The sequence below is a fragment of the Lolium perenne genome, chromosome 2 (genome assembly GCF_019359855.2).
Source record: "Lolium perenne isolate Kyuss_39 chromosome 2, Kyuss_2.0, whole genome shotgun sequence".
Lineage (NCBI taxonomy): Eukaryota > Viridiplantae > Streptophyta > Magnoliopsida > Poales > Poaceae > Lolium > Lolium perenne.
In genome coordinates, this window is record NC_067245.2 from 52,734,401 (window position 1) to 52,752,636 (window position 18,236).

At 45.3% G+C, this 18,236-nt stretch overlaps 1 protein-coding gene across 1 annotated transcript; it reads left to right on the forward strand.

Annotated features, from left to right (window-relative positions):
- Positions 1-11,297: 11,297 nt before the first annotated feature.
- LOC127332602 (alcohol dehydrogenase-like 2) lies at positions 11,298-16,673 on the forward strand. The gene is made up of 10 exons (XM_051358922.2): positions 11,298-11,413; positions 12,910-13,070; positions 14,233-14,279; positions 14,869-15,191; positions 15,269-15,351; positions 15,438-15,513; positions 15,604-15,668; positions 15,817-15,901; positions 15,968-15,987; positions 16,025-16,673. The coding sequence occupies exons 1-10, from the start codon at positions 11,374-11,376 to the stop codon at positions 16,424-16,426; spliced, it is 1,302 nt and encodes a 433-aa protein (XP_051214882.1). The 5' UTR covers positions 11,298-11,373; the 3' UTR covers positions 16,427-16,673.
- The last annotated feature ends 1,563 nt before the right edge of the window (positions 16,674-18,236 follow it).

Genomic DNA, 18,236 nt, shown 5'->3' on the forward strand with positions numbered 1-18,236 from the left:
TTGTATTCTATGCATGAGGCTTGCAACTTATAGGATTTCTTATACATAACACATATGATTTATTAGTACCGTTGACAAAATTGTTTCTATGTTTTCAAAATGAAAAGCTCTAGCACAAAATAGTAATCCATGCTTTCCTCTGCGAAGGGCCATTCTTTTACTTTATGTTGAGTCAGTTTACCTACTTCTTTCTATCTTAGAAGCAAACACTTGTGTCAACTGTGTGCATTGATTCCTACATACTTGCTTATTTGCATTCATCATATTACTTTGTGTTGACAATTATCCATGAGATACATCCATGAGATAAACATGTTGAAGTTGAAAGCAACCGCTGAAACTTATATCTTCCTTTGTGTTGCTTCAAAGCTTTCTACTAAGAATTTATTGCTTTATGAGTTAACTCTTATGCAAGTCTTATTGATGCTTGTCTTGAAAGTACTATTCATGAAAAGTCTTTGTTATATGATTCAATTGTTTAATCATTGTCTTTACCATTGCTTCGAATCACTGCATTCATCTCATATGCTTTACAATAGTATTGATCAAGATTATGATAGCATGTCACTTCAGAAATTATCATTGTTATCGTTTACCTACTCGAGGGCGAGTAGGAACTAAGCTTGGGGATGCTTGATACGTCTCAAACGTATCTATAATTTCTTATGTTCCATGCTACTTTTATGATGATACTCACATGTTTTATACACACTTTATGTCATTATTATGCATTTTCCGGCACTAACTTATTGACGAGATGCCGAAGAGCCAGTTGCTGTTTTCTGCTATTTTTGGTTTCAGAAATCCTACAAAGAAAATATTCTCGGAATTGGACGAAATCAACGCCCAGGGTCTTATTTTTCCACGGAGCTTCCAGAAGACCGAAGGGGATACGAAGTGGGGCGACGAGGCGCCGACACCACAGGGCCGCGCGGCCTGGGTGGGGCCCGCGCCGCCCTATGGTGTGGGGCCCCCGCGCCGCCTCCAACCCTACCCTTCCGCCTACTTATAGCCTTCGTCGCGAAAACCCCTGTATCGAGAGCCACGATACGGAAAACCTTCCACAGACGCCGCCGCCGCCAATCCCATCTCGGGGGATTCATGAGATCGCCTCCGGCACCCTGCCGGAGAGGGGAATTGATGACCCACAAGTATAGGGGATCGCGATAGTCTTCGAGGGAAGTAAAACCCAAATTTATTGATTCGACACAAGGGGAGGTAAAGAATACTTATAAGCCTTAACAACTGAGTTGTCAATTCAGCTGCACCTGGAAAAGCACTAGTAACAGGGGTGATGTGAAAGTAGCAGTAATATGAGAGCAAAGAGTAATAAGAATAACAAAGATAATAGCAATATGAGAGCGATGGCACCAGAAGATAGTTGATACTACTTCCAATGATATAGAGAACAAGTATATGATGATGAGAGATGGACCGGGGTTCCCAGCGATCTACACTAGTGGTAACTCTCCAATAAGTGACAAGTGTTGGGTGAACAAATTACAGTTGGGCAATTGATAGGAATCAAAGCATTAAGAAAGAACATCCAGATTATTAATTATGTAGGCATGTTTTCCGATTATAGTCGTACGTGCTCGCAATGAGAAACTTGCACAACATCTTTTGTCCTACCAGCCGGTGGCAGCCGGGCCTCAAGGGAAACTACTGGATATTAAGGTACTCCTTTTAATAGAGTACCGGAGCAAAGCATTAACACTTGGTGAAAACATGTGTCCCTCACATCACCGCCATCCCCTCCGGTTGTCCCGATTTCTGTCACTTCGGGGCCTTTGGTTCCGGACAGTGACATGTGCATACAACTTGTAGATACAATCTAAGCAACAATATAGAGCTTAAATCTAAGATCATGCCACTCGGGCCCTAGTGACAAGCATTAAGCATAACAAGATTGCAGCAACAATAACTTCACAAACTTTATAGATAGACTAATCATAATGTATCATCCATCGGATCCCAACAAACACAACACCGATTACATCAGATGGATCTCAATCATGTAAGGCAGCTCATGAGACCATTGTATTGAAGTACATGGGGGAGAGTATACCGACATAGCTACTGCTAGAACCCGTAGTCCATGGGGGAACTACTCACGGAGCATGGTGGAGGCGGTGGCGTTGATGGAGATGGCTTCCGGGGGCACTTCCCCGTTCCGGCAGGGTGCCGGAACAGAGTTCTGTCCCCCGAATTGGAGTTTCGCGACGGTGGCGGCGCCCCTGGAGTCTTTCTGGAGTTTCGTCAATTGGTACGGTGTTTTTAGGTCGAAAGGGATTTTATAGGCGAAGAGGCGGCGCAGGGGGGCACCTGGGGGCGCCACACCCTAGGCCGGCGCGGCCAGGGTCTGGCCCGCGCCGCCATGTGGTGTGGTGGCCCCCTGGCCCCTCTCCGACTCTTCTTCGGTGTTCTGGAGCCTTCCGGGAAAAATAGGAGGTTTGGCGTTGATTTCGTCCAATTCCGAGAATATTGCCCGAACAGCCTTTCGGAACCAAAACAGCAGAAACAGGAACCGGCACTGTGGCATCTTGTTAATAGGTTAGTTCCGGAAAATGCATGAAATCATCATAAAGTGCAAGCAAAACATGTAAGTATTGTCATAAAACAAGCATGGAACGACAGAAATTATGGATACGTCGGGGACGTATCATCATCCCCAAGCTTAGTTCCTGCTCGTCCCGAGCAGGTAAACGATAAAAAGAATAATTTCTGTAGTGACATGCTACTTACATAACCTTGATCATACTATTACAAAGCATATGAAATGAATGGAGTGACTCAAGGCAATGATCTATAGTTGCTAACAAGTAGATAACATATAGCAAAACTTTTCATGAATAGTACTTTCAAGACAAGCATCAAAAGATTGCACAAGAGTTAACTCATAAAGCAATAAATTCAAAGTAAAGGCATCGAAGCAACACAAAGGAAGATATAAGTTTCAGCGGTTGCTTTCAACTTTCAACATGCATATCTCATGGATAATTGTCAACACAAAGTAATATGATGAATGCAAATATGCAAGTATGTAAGAATCAATGCACAGTTGACACAAGTGTTTGCTTCTAAGGTGGAAGGAAATAGGTAAACTGACTCAACATAAAAGTAAAAGAATGGTCCTTCAAAGAGGAAAGCATCGATTGCTATATTTGTGCTAGAGCTTTGATTTTGGAAACATATAGAGAGCATAAAAGTAAAGTTTTGAGAGGTGTTTGTTGTTGTCAACGAATGGTAATGGGTACACTAACTACCTCGCCAACCGGACTTCCAAGAGCGGCTCCCACGAATTATTTGCTTGTTTATGTGGCACTCCTTCCAACCTTTCTTACACAAACCATGGCTAACCGAATCCTCGGATGCCTGCCAACAATCTCATACCATGAAGGAGTGCCTTTTTATTTTAGTTTTATTATGATGATGACACTCCCCCCAACCTTTGCTTACACAAGCCATGGCTAACCGAATCCTTCGGGTGCCGTCCATCAATCACAAACCATGGAGGAGTGTCTATTTAAGTTAATTAATTTGGGACTGGGAATCCCATTGCCAGCTCTTTTTGCAAAATTATTGGATAAGCGGATGTGCCACTAGTCCATATGAGAGTCCGTCAAAAGTAAATGACAAGGTTGAAAGCTAAACACCACATACTTCCTCATGAGCTATAAAACATTAACACAAATTGAGAAGCATTTTGAATTGTTTAAAGGTAGCACTCAAGCAATTTACTTTGGAATGGCAGGAAATACCACATAGTAGGTAGGTATGGTGGACACAATTGGCATAGTGGTTGGCTCAAGGATTTTGGATGCATGAGAAGTAATCCCTCTCAGTACAAGGCTTAGGCTAGCAAGGTTGTTTGAAGCAAACACAAGTATGAACCGGTACAGCAAAACTTACATAAAAACATATTGCAAGCATTATAATACTCTACACTGTCTTCCTTGTTGCTCAAACACTTTACCAGAAAATATCTAGACCTTAAGAGAGATCAATTATGCAAACCAATTTCAATAAGCTTTACGGTAGTTCTCCACTAATAGGTTTAAACTACATGCAAAAACTTATGATCTACTTGAGAGCTCAAAACAATTGCCAAGTGTCAAATTATCCAAGACATATGAGGCATTTTCCTTTTCCAACCAAATAAAGATAAGTATTGTAGCTTCCAACTTTTATCATTGAACATTAAAAGTAAAACGAAGAACAAGTGTTCATATGAAAAAGCGGAGCGTGTATCTCTCCCAAACAAGGATTGCTAGGATCCGAATTTATTCAAACACAAACAAAAATAAAGACACACAGACGCTCCAAGTAAAGCACATATGATGTGACCGAATAAAAATATAGTTTCAGGGGAGGAACCTGATAAGTTGATGAAGAAGGGGATGCCCAAGGCATCCCCAAGCTTAGACGCTTGAATCTTCTTAAAATATGCAGGGATGAACCACGGGGGCATCCCCAAGCTTAGACTTTTCACTCTTCTTGATCATATATCATCCTCCTCTCTTGACCCTTGAAAACTTCCTTCACAACAAACTTCTCATAAACTTCATTAGAGGGGTTAGTACTCAAAAAATTTGAATCCACCTTGGTCCTGTAGTGGCACATTGCAAGAACTCAATAAAACATTAGCTACAGCCCTCTATGTCTAGAAAAGCTCGCTTAAAGTCCACAAGAGACAATGCAAAAAAACAGAGACAGAATCTGCCAAAACAGAACAGCCAGTAAAGACGAATTTTAATAAAATACTTCCGTTGCTCAAATCAGAAAACTCAAAACTAATGAAAGTTGTGTACATATCTGAGGAACACGCACATAAATTGGCATATTTTTCTGATTTTTCTACAGAGAAAACAGCCCAGATTCGTGAGAGATAGAAATCTGTTTCTGCGCAGAAATCCAAATCTAGTATCAACCTTCGATTAGAGGCTTCACTTGGCACAACAAAACACAAAACTAAGATAAGGAGAGGTTGCTACAGTAGTGAACAACTTCCAAGACACAAATATAAAACAAAGTACTATAGCAAAATAACACATGGGTTATCTCCCAAGAAGTTGCTTTCTTTATAGCCATTAAGATGGGCTCAGCAGTTTTAATGATGCACTCGCAAAAAATAGTATTGGAGGCAAAAGAGAGCATCAAGAGGCAAATCCAAAACACATTTAAGTCTAACATGCTTCCTATGCAAAGGAATATTGTACACAAATAAATTCATGAAGAACAAAGTGACAAGCATAAGAAGATAGAACAAGTGTAACTTCAAAATTTTAAGCACATAGAGAGGTGTTTTAGTACCATGAAAATTCCTACAACCATATTTTCCTCTCTCATAATAATTTTCAGTAGCTTCATGAACAAATTCAACAATTTAACTATCACATGCAGCATACTTTTCATGATCCTCAAACATATAATTTTTATCAAGTTCAAGAATAGCGGGATTAAAACTTTCAAACTCACTTTTATCAATAACATAACATGATGATTGATCAATCTCAAGAGATATGGGACTCATAGAATAAGTCAAGAATTATCCAATCCCATTTTCATTAGTAGTACCATTAATATTATCAAGTAACATAGGACCATCATCTAAAGATTTATCATAAACATTTGCTAAGCAAAATTCTTTAGTACCATGCATTTCGACATCAGGAACAAACAAAGCATTATCATAAGATTTATCAAAGTAGCATGGATTATCATATATAACAGTAGCATAATTATTATCACAAGTTTTACTCATAGGTAATATTTCAAGAGAATCCACAGGAACATAACATTCAACCTCTTTCGGTAAGCATGGAGGACAATCAAATAATGTAAGAGATAAAGAGTTACTCTCATTAGAAGGTTGGCATGGGTAGCTAATCCATTCTTCCTCCTTTTGTTCGTCGCTCTCCTCTTCTTTTTCATCCAATGAGCTTTCAGGTTCATCAATTTCCTCCTCTTTTTCATCCAATGAGCTTTCAGGTTCATCAGTTTCTTCTTCCACAGGTTCCTGCAAATTGTGAGTGCATTCTTGTGCATTAATGTGTCTCTCTTTATAATCAAGGATATAAGGATTCCTATTGTAGCATTCTATGCAAGAATTAAGGATAGTAGAGACATAATCTTTAAGGTCCTTACAAATAGCACAAGTTTCATAATTCTCTACCATGAAGGATTCTATCTCGGAGGCTCCCATAAATAAGACAAATTGTTCTACCTCTTCGAACCCATAATGAATATAGCAATTCCGATTATAGCTCTTAATAAAATATTCCTCACTAAAGCCACATTGAAATTTAAGATGTTTATCCTGTTGAGAGCAACAGTTTATATCATGGCGTCTAAGCAAGATTCTAGCAATTGTATTTAATTTTTCTATCATAGCACTCATTATTCTACCAGTTCTTGATTCTCTATAACAATTATAACATTCCATAAGCTCCAAGTAGGTTGTAGGTTCTCCCATAATAGCAGTTTTTAATTTTTCGGTTTTTCAAAATTTTATGGATTTTTGGGTATATGAGACAAATAAAACAAGACAAAAATAAACTAGGCAAAAGTAAACTACGCGAACTAATACTAGACAAAAATAAACTAAGCACAAATAAACTAGGCAAAAGTAAACTAAGCAAAGCAAAATAAAACAAATTAAAAACAGAGAGAGAGGTAGAGTGTACTCCCCAGGTGAACTTATGAGTAGAGCTATGCCTCCCCGGCAACGGCGCCAGAAAACAGTCTTGATGACCCACAAGTATAGGGGATCGCGATAGTCTTCGAGGGAAGTAAAACCCAAATTTATTGATTCAACAAAAGGGGAGGTAAAGAATACTTATAAGCCTTAACAACTGAGTTGTCAATTCAGCTGCACCTGGAAAAGCACTAGTAACAGGGGTGATGTGAAAGTAGCAGTAATATGAGAGCAAAGAGTAATGAATAACACACAGCGATAATAGCAATATGAGAGCGATGGCACCAGAAGATAGTTGATACTACTTCCAATGACATAGAGAACAAGTATATGATGATGAGAGATGGACCGGGGTTCCCAGCGATCTACACTAGTAGTAACTCTCCAATAAGTGACAAGTGTTGGGTGAACAAATTACAGTTGGGCAATTGATAGGAATCAAAGCATTAAGAAAGAACATCCAGATTATTAATTATGTAGGCATGTTTTCCGATTATAGTCGTACGTGCTCGCAATGAGAAACTTGCACAACATCTTTTGTCCTACCAGCCGGTGGCAGCCGGGCCTCAAGGGAAACTACTGGATATTAAGGTACTCCTTTTAATAGAGTACCGGAGCAAAGCATTAACACTTGGTGAAAACATGTGTCCCTCACATCACCGCCATCCCCTCCGGTTGTCCCGATTTCTGTCACTTCGGGGCCTTTGGTTCCGGACAGTGACATGTGCATACAACTTGTAGATACAATCTAAGCAACAATATAGAGCTTAAATCTAAGATCATGCCACTCGGGCCCTAGTGACAAGCATTAAGCATAACAAGATTGCAGCAACAATAACTTCACAAACTTTATAGATAGACTAATCATAATGTATCATCCATCGGATCCCAACAAACACAACACCGATTACATCAGATGGATCTCAATCATGTAAGGCAGCTCATGAGACCATTGTATTGAAGTACATGGGGGAGAGTATACCAACATAGCTACTGCTAGAACCCGTAGTCCATGGGGGAACTACTCACGGAGCATGGTGGAGGCGGTGGCGTTGATGGAGATGGCTTCCGGGGGCACTTCCCCATTCCGGCAGGGTGCCGGAACAGAGTTCTGTCCCCCGAATTGGAGTTTCGCGACGGTGGCGGCGCCCCTGGAGTCTTTCTGGAGTTTCGTCAATTGGTACGGTGTTTTTAGGTCGAAAGGGATTTTATAGGCGAAGAGGCGGCGCAGGGGGGCACCTGGGGGCGCCACACCCTAGGCCGGCGCGGCCAGGGTCTGGCCCGCGCCGCCATGTGGTGTGGTGGCCCCCTGGCCCCTCTCCGACTCTTCTTCGGTGTTCTGGAGCCTTCCGGGAAAAATAGGAGGTTTGGCGCTGATTTCGTCCAATTCCGAGAATATTGCCCGAACAGCCTTTCTGGAACCAAAAACAGCAGAAAACAGGAACTGGCACTGTGGCATCTTGTTAATAGGTTAGTTCCGGAAAATGCATGAAATCATCATAAAGTGCAAGCAAAACATGTAAGTATTGTCATAAAATAAGCATGGAACGACAGAAATTATGGATACGTCGGGGACGTATCAGGAATCATCTCCCAGAGGACTCTTCATCACCATGATCGCCTCCGGATTGATGTGTGAGTAGTTCACCCCTGGACTATGGGTCCATAGCAGTAGCTAGATGGTTGTCTTCTCCTCATTGTGCTATCATGTTAGATCTTGTGAGCTGCCTATCATGATCAAGATTATCTATTTGTAATGCTACATGTTGTGTTTGTTGGGATCCGATGAATATGGAATACTATGTCAAGTTGATTATCAATCTATCATATATGTGTTGTTTATGTTCTTGCATGCTCTCCGTTGCTAGTAGAGGCTCTGGCCAAGTTGATACTTGTAACTCCAAGAGGGAGTATTTATGCTCGATAGTGGGTTCATGCCTCCATTGAATCTGGAACAGTGACAGAAAGTTCTAAGGTTGTGGATGTGCTGCTGCCACTAGGGATAAAACATCAATGCTTTGTCTAAGGATATTTGTGTTGATTACATTACGCACCATACTTAATGCAATTGTCTGTTGTTTGCAACTTAATACTGGAAGGGGTGCGGATGCTAACCTGAAGGTGGACTTTTTAGGCATAGATGCATGCTGGATAGCGGCCTATGTACTTTGTCGTAATACCCTGATTAAATCTCATAGTAGTCATCGTGATATGTATGTGCATTGTTATGCCCTCTCTATTTGTCAATTGCCCAACTGTAATTTGTTCACCCAACATGCTATTTCTCATCGGAGAGACACCACTAGTGAACTGTGGACCCCGGTCCATTCTTTTACATCTGAAATACAATCTACTGCAATACTTGTTCTTTACTGTTCTTCGCAAACAAACATAATCTTCCACACTATACATTTAATCCTTTGTTTACAGCAAGCCGGTGAGATTGACAACCTCACTGTTAAGTTGGGGCAAAGTATTGTGATTGTGTTGTGCAGGTTCCACGTTGGCGCCGGAATCCCTGGTGTTGCGCCGCACTACACTCCGTCACCAATAACCTTCATGTGTTCCTTGACTCCTACTGGTTCGATAACCTTGGTTTCTTACTGAGGGAAAACTTGCTGCTGTACGCATCACACCTTCCTCTTGGGGTTCCCAACAGACGTGTGTCAACTACACGCCAGCAGGGCTCTCAGTACACCACCCCCACCCCGGAATTTTGGCCGGACATTTCTGTCGAGGGGCGGAAATTCGGGGGGGGGGGGGGCAGAAATTCCGGCCCCAACTAACACCGGAATTCTCGGCCCTAAAATTATGCAACGGCTACAATTGGTGGGGGGTGTAAATACCCCCTTCTTCTTCCAGTTGAAGTTTCTCATTCCTGCTCAAGTTCATCCACCATTAGAGCCACACCAAGAAACACAAGATTCACTAGATCTCCTCCTCCAACCATTCAAAGCTATTGATCTTTGGAGAACGGAAGCAGAAGACCCTGATCTACATCTTCACCGAAGCGATTTACATTCCCCCTCATTTGCTTGAGGGCCCCTTTGATAGTGTTCCATTTGGAAACCCTAGTTGCTTGTGGTTGATTTGTTCTTGTTATTATTGTTCTGTTGTTGCAGCTATTGGGAGCCTCCGATTTAGTTGTGGATGTGTGCCCCAAGAACCTTGTAAATGCTCGATTTCCGCCTCGATGAAATTCCTTAGTGGAAGTGGGCTAGGCCTTAATGGCGTTGCTCACAGGAGACCTGAGTGAGGCCTTCGTGGCGTTGGTCTGGCCTTTGTGGCAACCACACTCCTCCAAACGTAGACGTACTTCCCCTCAAAAGGAAGGAACTACGGGAATCATCTCTGTGTCTCCGCGTGCTCCACTCTCGGTTACCTCTATCCTTAATAGCTCTATTATATCTTGTCTAGCTATATCTTGCTTAGTTGTATATCTTGTCATATAGGTCAATTCACATAGTTGCATATCTAGATAATTTACCTTTGTGTCAAGCCTAAATTGAAAAAGAACTAAAAATTGGGTAGCACCTAATCACCCCCGTCCCCCTCTAGGTGCGGCATACGATCCTTTCAGCAAGCCCGCGAGTGAATCCATGGCTGGTCCAGGTGGCCGGCGAGGCGGTCGAGGCTGTGGGCGCGGTCGCCGCGGTCGGGGCCGCTGTGTAGGAGCAGCATCACCCCGCCGCTCGTCGTCGCATGCGCCGTCGTCATCTTCGGAGGAGGCGAGGTGTTTCAAGTTCATCCTCCGCATCGACGAGGACCCCCTTGGCATCAAGCGGCTGCTAGACATGTTCGCCGAGTTCGTCGACGACACCGAACGGCCGAGTTGCAGCTGCGGAAGGTCAGATGCGGCTTCTGCCGGTGGCTTGTCAAGGTCTTGTTCGACGGGCAGGGCAAGATATACCTGCACACCGAGTGAGACAAGTTCGTTCGCGCCCACAACCTCGAGGCCGGCTGCCTGCTCACCTTCCTCTACGAAGGAGACTGCGAGATGGTCGTGAAGGTGTTCGACAGAACATCCTGCCGCAAGCACTACCACACGGACGAGTCCGACGATGACACCGACAATTAGTGTTGTTCGAACGTTATTTCTTTGCTGCAAAGATGGCCACGGGCCAATTGAAGCCACTAGTGAAGATTTTTTGTATGTTCTTCCTTGGTAAAAACAACATGGCTATCATAGCTAGCTGGATTTTCCAATTTGGGTAATTGAGATTGCCCGAGAGTGTTCTTTCTTGGCAGGGAACAGAAGAAACCTGCGAGGCCGACACTAGTTAGGTTTGCTCATTTTGCAATGTTTTAACTATGTTTCAAACTATGTATTAGTCTGTGTAATGTTTGTATCTATATTTAAATGTAAAAAAACGTAGAAAAAAATATGCGTCTGGTCGCTGCGGGCACCCTGGCGCAAACGAAACCATTTTCCTGTCCGTTCAGGCGACGAACACGCGCCGTTATTTTAGCGCTGCCATGCTGGAGATGCCTTTATCTAGCGCGCACACGCACCACCACCGCCTGACAATGACACCTGCTACGCTTTTAGCGGAAGTTCCCAGACAATGTTGTCCATCTCAGTATCCACTTTCACGAATGATTGCGTCATTATCATCTCCCGGCCCTTTTCTCTCACACGGTCCTAGAGACGACTTGCTCTTGCTGCTGGGAACACCATGGAGCAGAATACGGCGGTGAAACCCATCAGATGCAAAGGTAACTTTCCTTCGTGTACATACTTGTTATATCCCTTCCCTGAATGCTTTAGAGCATCTCCAGTCGCGTCCCCAAACCATGTCGGATTGAGCGTTTGGGAAACGTGTGTTTTGTTCGTGCCGCGTTTGGGGGACGTCGCTCCCCAGCCGCGTCCCCCAAACGCCTCCCCCAAATATTTAAAATATTTTTTTTAGCATTTTTATTTCAATTTCCATAAACTAATACATAATGGGGAACGTGGTTTCCACAAACTAATACATAGTTCGAACCATGGAGGACACAAATATAAAATATTGCAAAAAAACTAAACCTAACTATGCCGTGCATCGAAGGTTTCCTGTGTTCGCTGCTAAGAAAGAACACTCAAGGGCACAGCCAGTCACCCAAACTGGAAAATCCAGCGGGAGGATGGTGCCCTTGTTGGTTCTACCGATGAGGCGAACATCCAGAAACCTCCGTGCACGTATTCGCTGCGAAGAAACGACACTCAGTCGTCCTCCTCGTCGGTGTTGTCGTCGTGGTAGTCCCGGCGGCAGCGTGTCTTGTCGAAGACCTTGACGCTCATGTCCATTTCGCCGAAGTAGGAGAACAGGAGGATGAAGCCGGCTTCGAGGCTGTGGTGGCGCGCGAACTTCTCCCAGCCAATGTTGAGGTACATCTTGCCGCGCGCGTCGTAGATCGCGTCGACGATCCACCGGTAGTAGCCGCACGCAGCCTCCCGCAGATGCAGCGTGTCCGGGCAGTCGTCGCCGACAACGTACTCGGCGAAGGAGTCCGGCAGCCTCTGGATGCCGCGCGGGTCGCCCTTGAGGACGAGGACGAACTCGAACAGCACGTCCGCTCCACGTCCATCCCCGACGATGAAGACGACGGCGTGGGAGGCGACGACGAGCGTTCAGCTCTGCCGCGGCCACGACCACGACCACGACCACGGCCGCGAGGTCGGCCTCCGCCTCTACCAGACATAGCGTCGAGTCTTGTTGAGATGGTAGCGGCTAGGGTTTGGGAGAGAGGCACTAGAGTTTGTGTGTGAGAGGGACGATGAGAGGCGGTCCTTTTATAGGCCGGAGGGAGGTGGAGGAGCGGTGGCGCTCATTAACGCCGGCACGCAGAGCTAGGCGCGACGGGACGCATCGCTGCGCCTCTGCGGGAACTACACCGTCGCTGCGGGAACTGCACCGTCGCTGCAAAGCCAATAACTTCCATCGCGAGGTAGGCGACGGTTAGGTTAAAATTTATTGTGCCGCTGACGGGTCGGCCCCGCCACTCCCCGCCTCGCTTTTCGGTGTGTCCGGCGTCCTCGGAGCGTCCCCTGTGGGACGGGGACGGGCTCGGGGCGCCGAACACCGTATCGGGCCGCGCCGGACAAAAATGGGCTTTGGGGCACGCGGCTGGAACGGATTTTTGGTCCGGCGCGCCTCAAATTGCTTTGGGGGAGATATTGGGGGACGCGGCTGGAGATGCTCTTAGCTTTGTGATGCCGCGCATGGATGCAGCGGCGGTGAGCAAGGTGGCCGGGCAGCCGCTGGAGATGGAGGAGGAGGAGATGGCGCCGCCGCGCGCGCACGAGGTGCGCATCAGGATACTCTGCACCTCCCTCTGTCACACCGATGTCACCTTCTTCATGCGTGCATTACAGACTTACCTGGCCACCTGGGTTCTTTTTTTTTTTTTGAAACAAGGCAAAAGATTTGCCATTTTCCATTGATTAAGGAGAAGTTTAGAAAGGTCTTACAAACCAACTCGGCATAAGCCAAGCCCGAGAACCAAAGCCTACTCTCGTGGCATTAAAATACACAAGGCCTTAGCCCCGGCGTGGCACCACATTGCCATCTCGTCCTTAATTTTCGCGATCAACATGAAAGATGTTGTTGCACTATTTTGAAAGACACGAGCGTTCCTCTCTTTCCAAATCTCCCAAGAAACCAACATAGCTAAGGAGGCCATCGCTTTCCTTGATTGACCTCTTTGTAGGATACTTTTTGTCCACCATTCCTTCACCGTCCTCCTATTGTGCCACGCCCTTGGGTCCACGTCATGAAGGCCAAGCCACTCCTTCAACTCAATCCATATTCTAGTGGTGAACCGGCATTTGTAGAGAAGATGATCGGCGGACTCTTGAACTTGGTTACATAACTTGCAAAGCACGCAACTTGGCCAACCCCTCTTTTGTAGTCTATCCGCCGTCCACACCCGGTTTTGGATAATCAACCAAGCAAAAAGTTTACATTTTGGAGGCGCCCATGGTCTCCACACCATGTCGGGCATGGTGGAAATGATGTGCCCCTCAAATTGCATCTTGTAGGCCGATTTGGCCGAATAGCATCCGTCATTTGACAACTTCCAAGAGATGACATCGTTGTTGTTATCCACCAAATGGACGTTTTGGAGCATCTCCCAAAGTTGGGTAAATTGTGCAATATGCTCGAAGGAAAGCCCCCCTTGAATATCGATTTGTGTGACCCAAAACTCATTTGCCATAGCCTTCTTCACCGAAGAGTTTCTCTTTTTGGACCGCTCAAAGATGAGAGGGGCAATATCCTTCGGCCTTGTCCCATTTAACCAAGGAGCCTCCCAAAATAAAGCCTTTTCTCCATTTCCTATTGTAACTTTTGTAGCCGCCGCAAATAACTCTCGATCATTGTTATTGCATGGTGATCCTAGGCCGACCCAAGGTTCTTGCTCTTCACCAGATTTATTATCCGATGATCCTCGGCGATGCAACGAGCCCCACTGGAAGGAAACTTCCGGAAAAAAAATGCGGTGAATTTGATTTTACGGACATGCTATACTAATTTCTCTTCGTTTATTAATTGTAGGATTTTCCGGCAATGTATCCATCAATCCTGGGGCACGAAGCAGCCGGGTAAATACATCAGATCTGAGCAGGAAAGCATTTGGCAGGGTTTCGCTCCCTCAAAACTTATTTTGTTGTTTCCAACACAATATTTCTAGGAACTTTTGCAGCACAATTTGATATGCTACCGCTGCTACGTCTAGTACAAGTCCATGATGAGGATCGCTATTTTCTCTTGCAAAAGATATAGTTTTTGAGATCTTTCACTCCCACTACCTTAATTAGCAACATATATACCTACACTTGGCTGGGTTCCATTGCCTCATGCCTTCATCGGCGACCTAATTCGTGATGGATGAGTTGTGTTGGCTGCAGAAAATTCGTCACTTGAGCTAAATATCGTCAGTACCAACCTTAGCTAGTTCTGATTCCCAGTGCACATCGACCTCAGTGGATTGCTGATAACAAAAGGGCAAGAGTATATTAAGTTAACGAAGTATTGACGTCTGAAAAATTGATAAACAGTAACATATGTTTTGTGATTAAGTGGCCTACCAGCTAGCCATGAGCCCATGACCAAACAATGACCAACCTGACAAAAACACTGGAGATTAATCCATGATCTACTTGTTCGATCAATCGTGTGTGGTTCTCGCAGAGTGGTGGAGAGCGTGGGGGACGGGGTGGTAGAGGTGGCCGTCGGAGACATGGTGGTTCCGGTGTTCTCAGCGCAGTGCGGCGACTGCCCCGATTGCCTCTCGGACCGCAGCAACATCTGCTCGGGGCTCCCGGACCGCCCTGGCATGCCACGTGACGGCACGACGCGCTTCTCGTACCCGGCCACCGGCGAGCCCATCCACAACTTCATCTCCATCTCCAGCTTTACGGAGTACACTGTCGTGGACGTTGCCCATGTTGTCAGGCTCGAGCCCGGCGTTTCGCCGGCGATGGCCTGCCTGCTCAGCTGCGGCGTCTCCACCGGTAACTACCGATCACGCACTGGCTCATCACTGACCCGCGACCTACTTTCCTGTGCTAACTAACATTGGTTGACGCAGGAGTTGGTGCGGCGTGGAAAGTGGCGGCGGTGGAGCCAGGGTCGAGCGTCGCCGTGTTTGGTCTAGGCGCCGTTGGGCTAGCGGTAACGAAAACTCAGTCTGGTGATAATTCGGTGTCCAAGTACAGTAGAACACTGAACACTAAACTAACCTCGATCTATGATGGCAGGTAGCACAAGGGTGCCGGATGCGCGGGGCCAAGAGGATCGTTGGAGTTGATCTGAACCCGGAAAAGCGCGTGATCGGTACGACAATTAATAAGAGCACAAATTATTCTCTAGACTTGTAATTCAGTTTCTATCAAGAAAACTCGTCAGCATATTGAACAATTGCAGGTAAGAGGCTGGGTGTCACCGACTTCATCAACCCGAACGATATTGGGGGGAAAAGCGTCAGCGAGGTCCGAACAGATCAGCATATATACCGATTCTTCATGTATTCTTGGCATTTACATCCTCTGTTCCATAACGTTGTAGTATGTTTTAACAAACTAGAGGGAGTAGTTGCTAGTAACGAGTATATATTTTCAACGATCGATCTTTGTCCAGGTCATCAAGGAGATGACCGGCGGTGGTGCGGATTACTGCTTCGAGTGCATCGGCTCGACGACCGTCGTGGCGGAAGCGTTCCAAAGTTCCGATTGGTAGGGATGGCTCATGTGATTCACATTTGCGCTTTCGTTATATTGGCGGTTGGCAGGTACGAAGCTACTGAATTCTGTGTTTCTTTTCCAAATTGTCTGATGGACGGATCCAGGGTTGGGGGAAGACGATCTTGCTCGGCCTCGCCAGCGGCGCATCTACCATCGGCATACCTTGGCACGACATCCCCCGGGGCAGATCGGTCGTCGGCTCGCTCTTCGGCGGGCTCAAGCCCAAGACCGACATCCCCATCCTGGCACAGAAGTATCTCGACAGGGAGCTGGAGCTGGAGGAGTTCGTGACGCACGAGATGGGCTTCGACGAGATCAACACGGCGTTCGAGCTGCTCACCCAGGGGAAGTGCCTCCGGTGCATCATCTGGATGGACGGGGCAAGGGAGAACGTCGTCGAGGTCAAGCCCAAGGAAAATGTCCGCGCGTGCGAGGCGGCGTCACTACAGGAATGTGGCGATATGCCGAGGAACCCTCGGCATAGCCTGCTTTGGCCGTCGGCGTAGGCTATGCCGAGGGCCACCCTCGGCGTAGCTCCTCGGCGTATAAGTCCCTCGGCAAAGCCACTATCGCCGTCGGCGTAGCCCGGCCCTCGGCGTAGCACGCTACGCCGACGGCAAAACCCTCGGCATAGATTTTTAAAAATTTCAAATTTCCTTTTTCCAAAAAAAATTCAAAAAAAAATTCGAAAAAAAAATTATTTTTCTATATGCCGACAGCAAAACCCTAGGCATAGACTTTTAAATTTTTTAAAATTTTAATTTCTTTTACACCATTTTTTTCTTTTTTTTTTCTTTTTTTACTTGTTTATCTTTCACCCAATACATATTTAACTCTAAGTACACTTAATCTTAGGTCAAATTACAATTATGGTTAAACTTCCCAGTCGGTCACCCATCCTCACACTACTCCAGGCTCAGCACGCTTAACTTCTTGGTTCCATTCGGATGAGCTTTCATTAAAGAATTGACACCTCTTGCTGATAATAATAGCATATCAACCCTATTAACCCTTGAACCGAGATGCACACCTCTTTTTTTTTGAATCCCAAACAATTACTTAAGTATACAACAATGAATATATAAGTAATAATAATATTGAATTCAAATAACAATAAAATGATTTTATTTTTTGGTCATTTTTCTATTTAATATTTAATATGGAATAATTAATATCTTTAAATCGGAAAATCGAAATTCCACAAATAATATGTCTAAATCGATCAGAAAAATGAGAGGAATCTAAATATAACATCCATATCATCATTTGAACCTAAAAATTAGAGGTATCCAAATATGATGCCCAATTTGCCATGTGGTCAAAACGGCTCCCTCGGGAGATGCGAAATGGTTGTATCGGGCGTGCTGGTGCACCGTTCGCCAACACGCTAAACAGACAAAAATTAGCACATAAAGTGATCTATTATAGATTTAAAAACATTTTTTGCGGAATTTATTGAGCGACGGAAAGTGTACCCCTAGTTCAAATCCGGTCAGTTTCTAACGGATTCGGCGGGACACCGCAGGAAGCCGCAGATATTCGCAGATAGCTAGCGCGTACATATGGCATGTGATATGTGGTGCGGAGGCGGTGTCCTACCACTACGCGGAGGTCTCGCGCAATACTAAAATGCACCCCATGTAGCTGCTTCACAAAAAAAACCCGTTTTGGCACCCTGAAAATGAAAAAACCATCGCCCATGGGTTGGATTGGAAATCCGCTCCCGGGGCCTTGCTTCCCATCCCAGGGACCACGCACGTGCCAAATATGGCCTCGTTCCGAAAAACTATGCGGTGTCACGGGCCGTTTCCTACTCATTTGCCCTAAAAGCCATAGAACTCCCGATGTGATAGCCCTGTTTGTGAAGGGTTTTCCAAAATAATTGCCGTATCCTAATTCCGACTTTTGGAGTGGTTAGTAGGACACATAAAATGACGCCATGCGGCTCCGCGGGATTTTCTGACTTCGTTTAAATTGCCATTTGGCCAAAACGCCCCCCCACGGAGATGCGATATGGCCGTACCGGGCGCGCTGGTGCACCCGTTTGCCATCGCGCTAAACGGAAAAAAATTCGCAATAAAGTGAAATGTCATAGACCTAAAAAAAAAATTCCCCGGAATTTATTGAGCGACGAAAAGTGTAGACCTAGTTCAAATCCGGTCACTTTCCAGCGGATTCGGCGGGACACCGCAGGAAGCCGCATCAATTCCCAGATAGCTAGCGCGCACATATGACATGTGATATGTGGTGCGAAGGCGGTGTCCTACCACTACGTGGAGGTCTCGCGCAATACTAAAATGCGCTCCATGTAGTTAC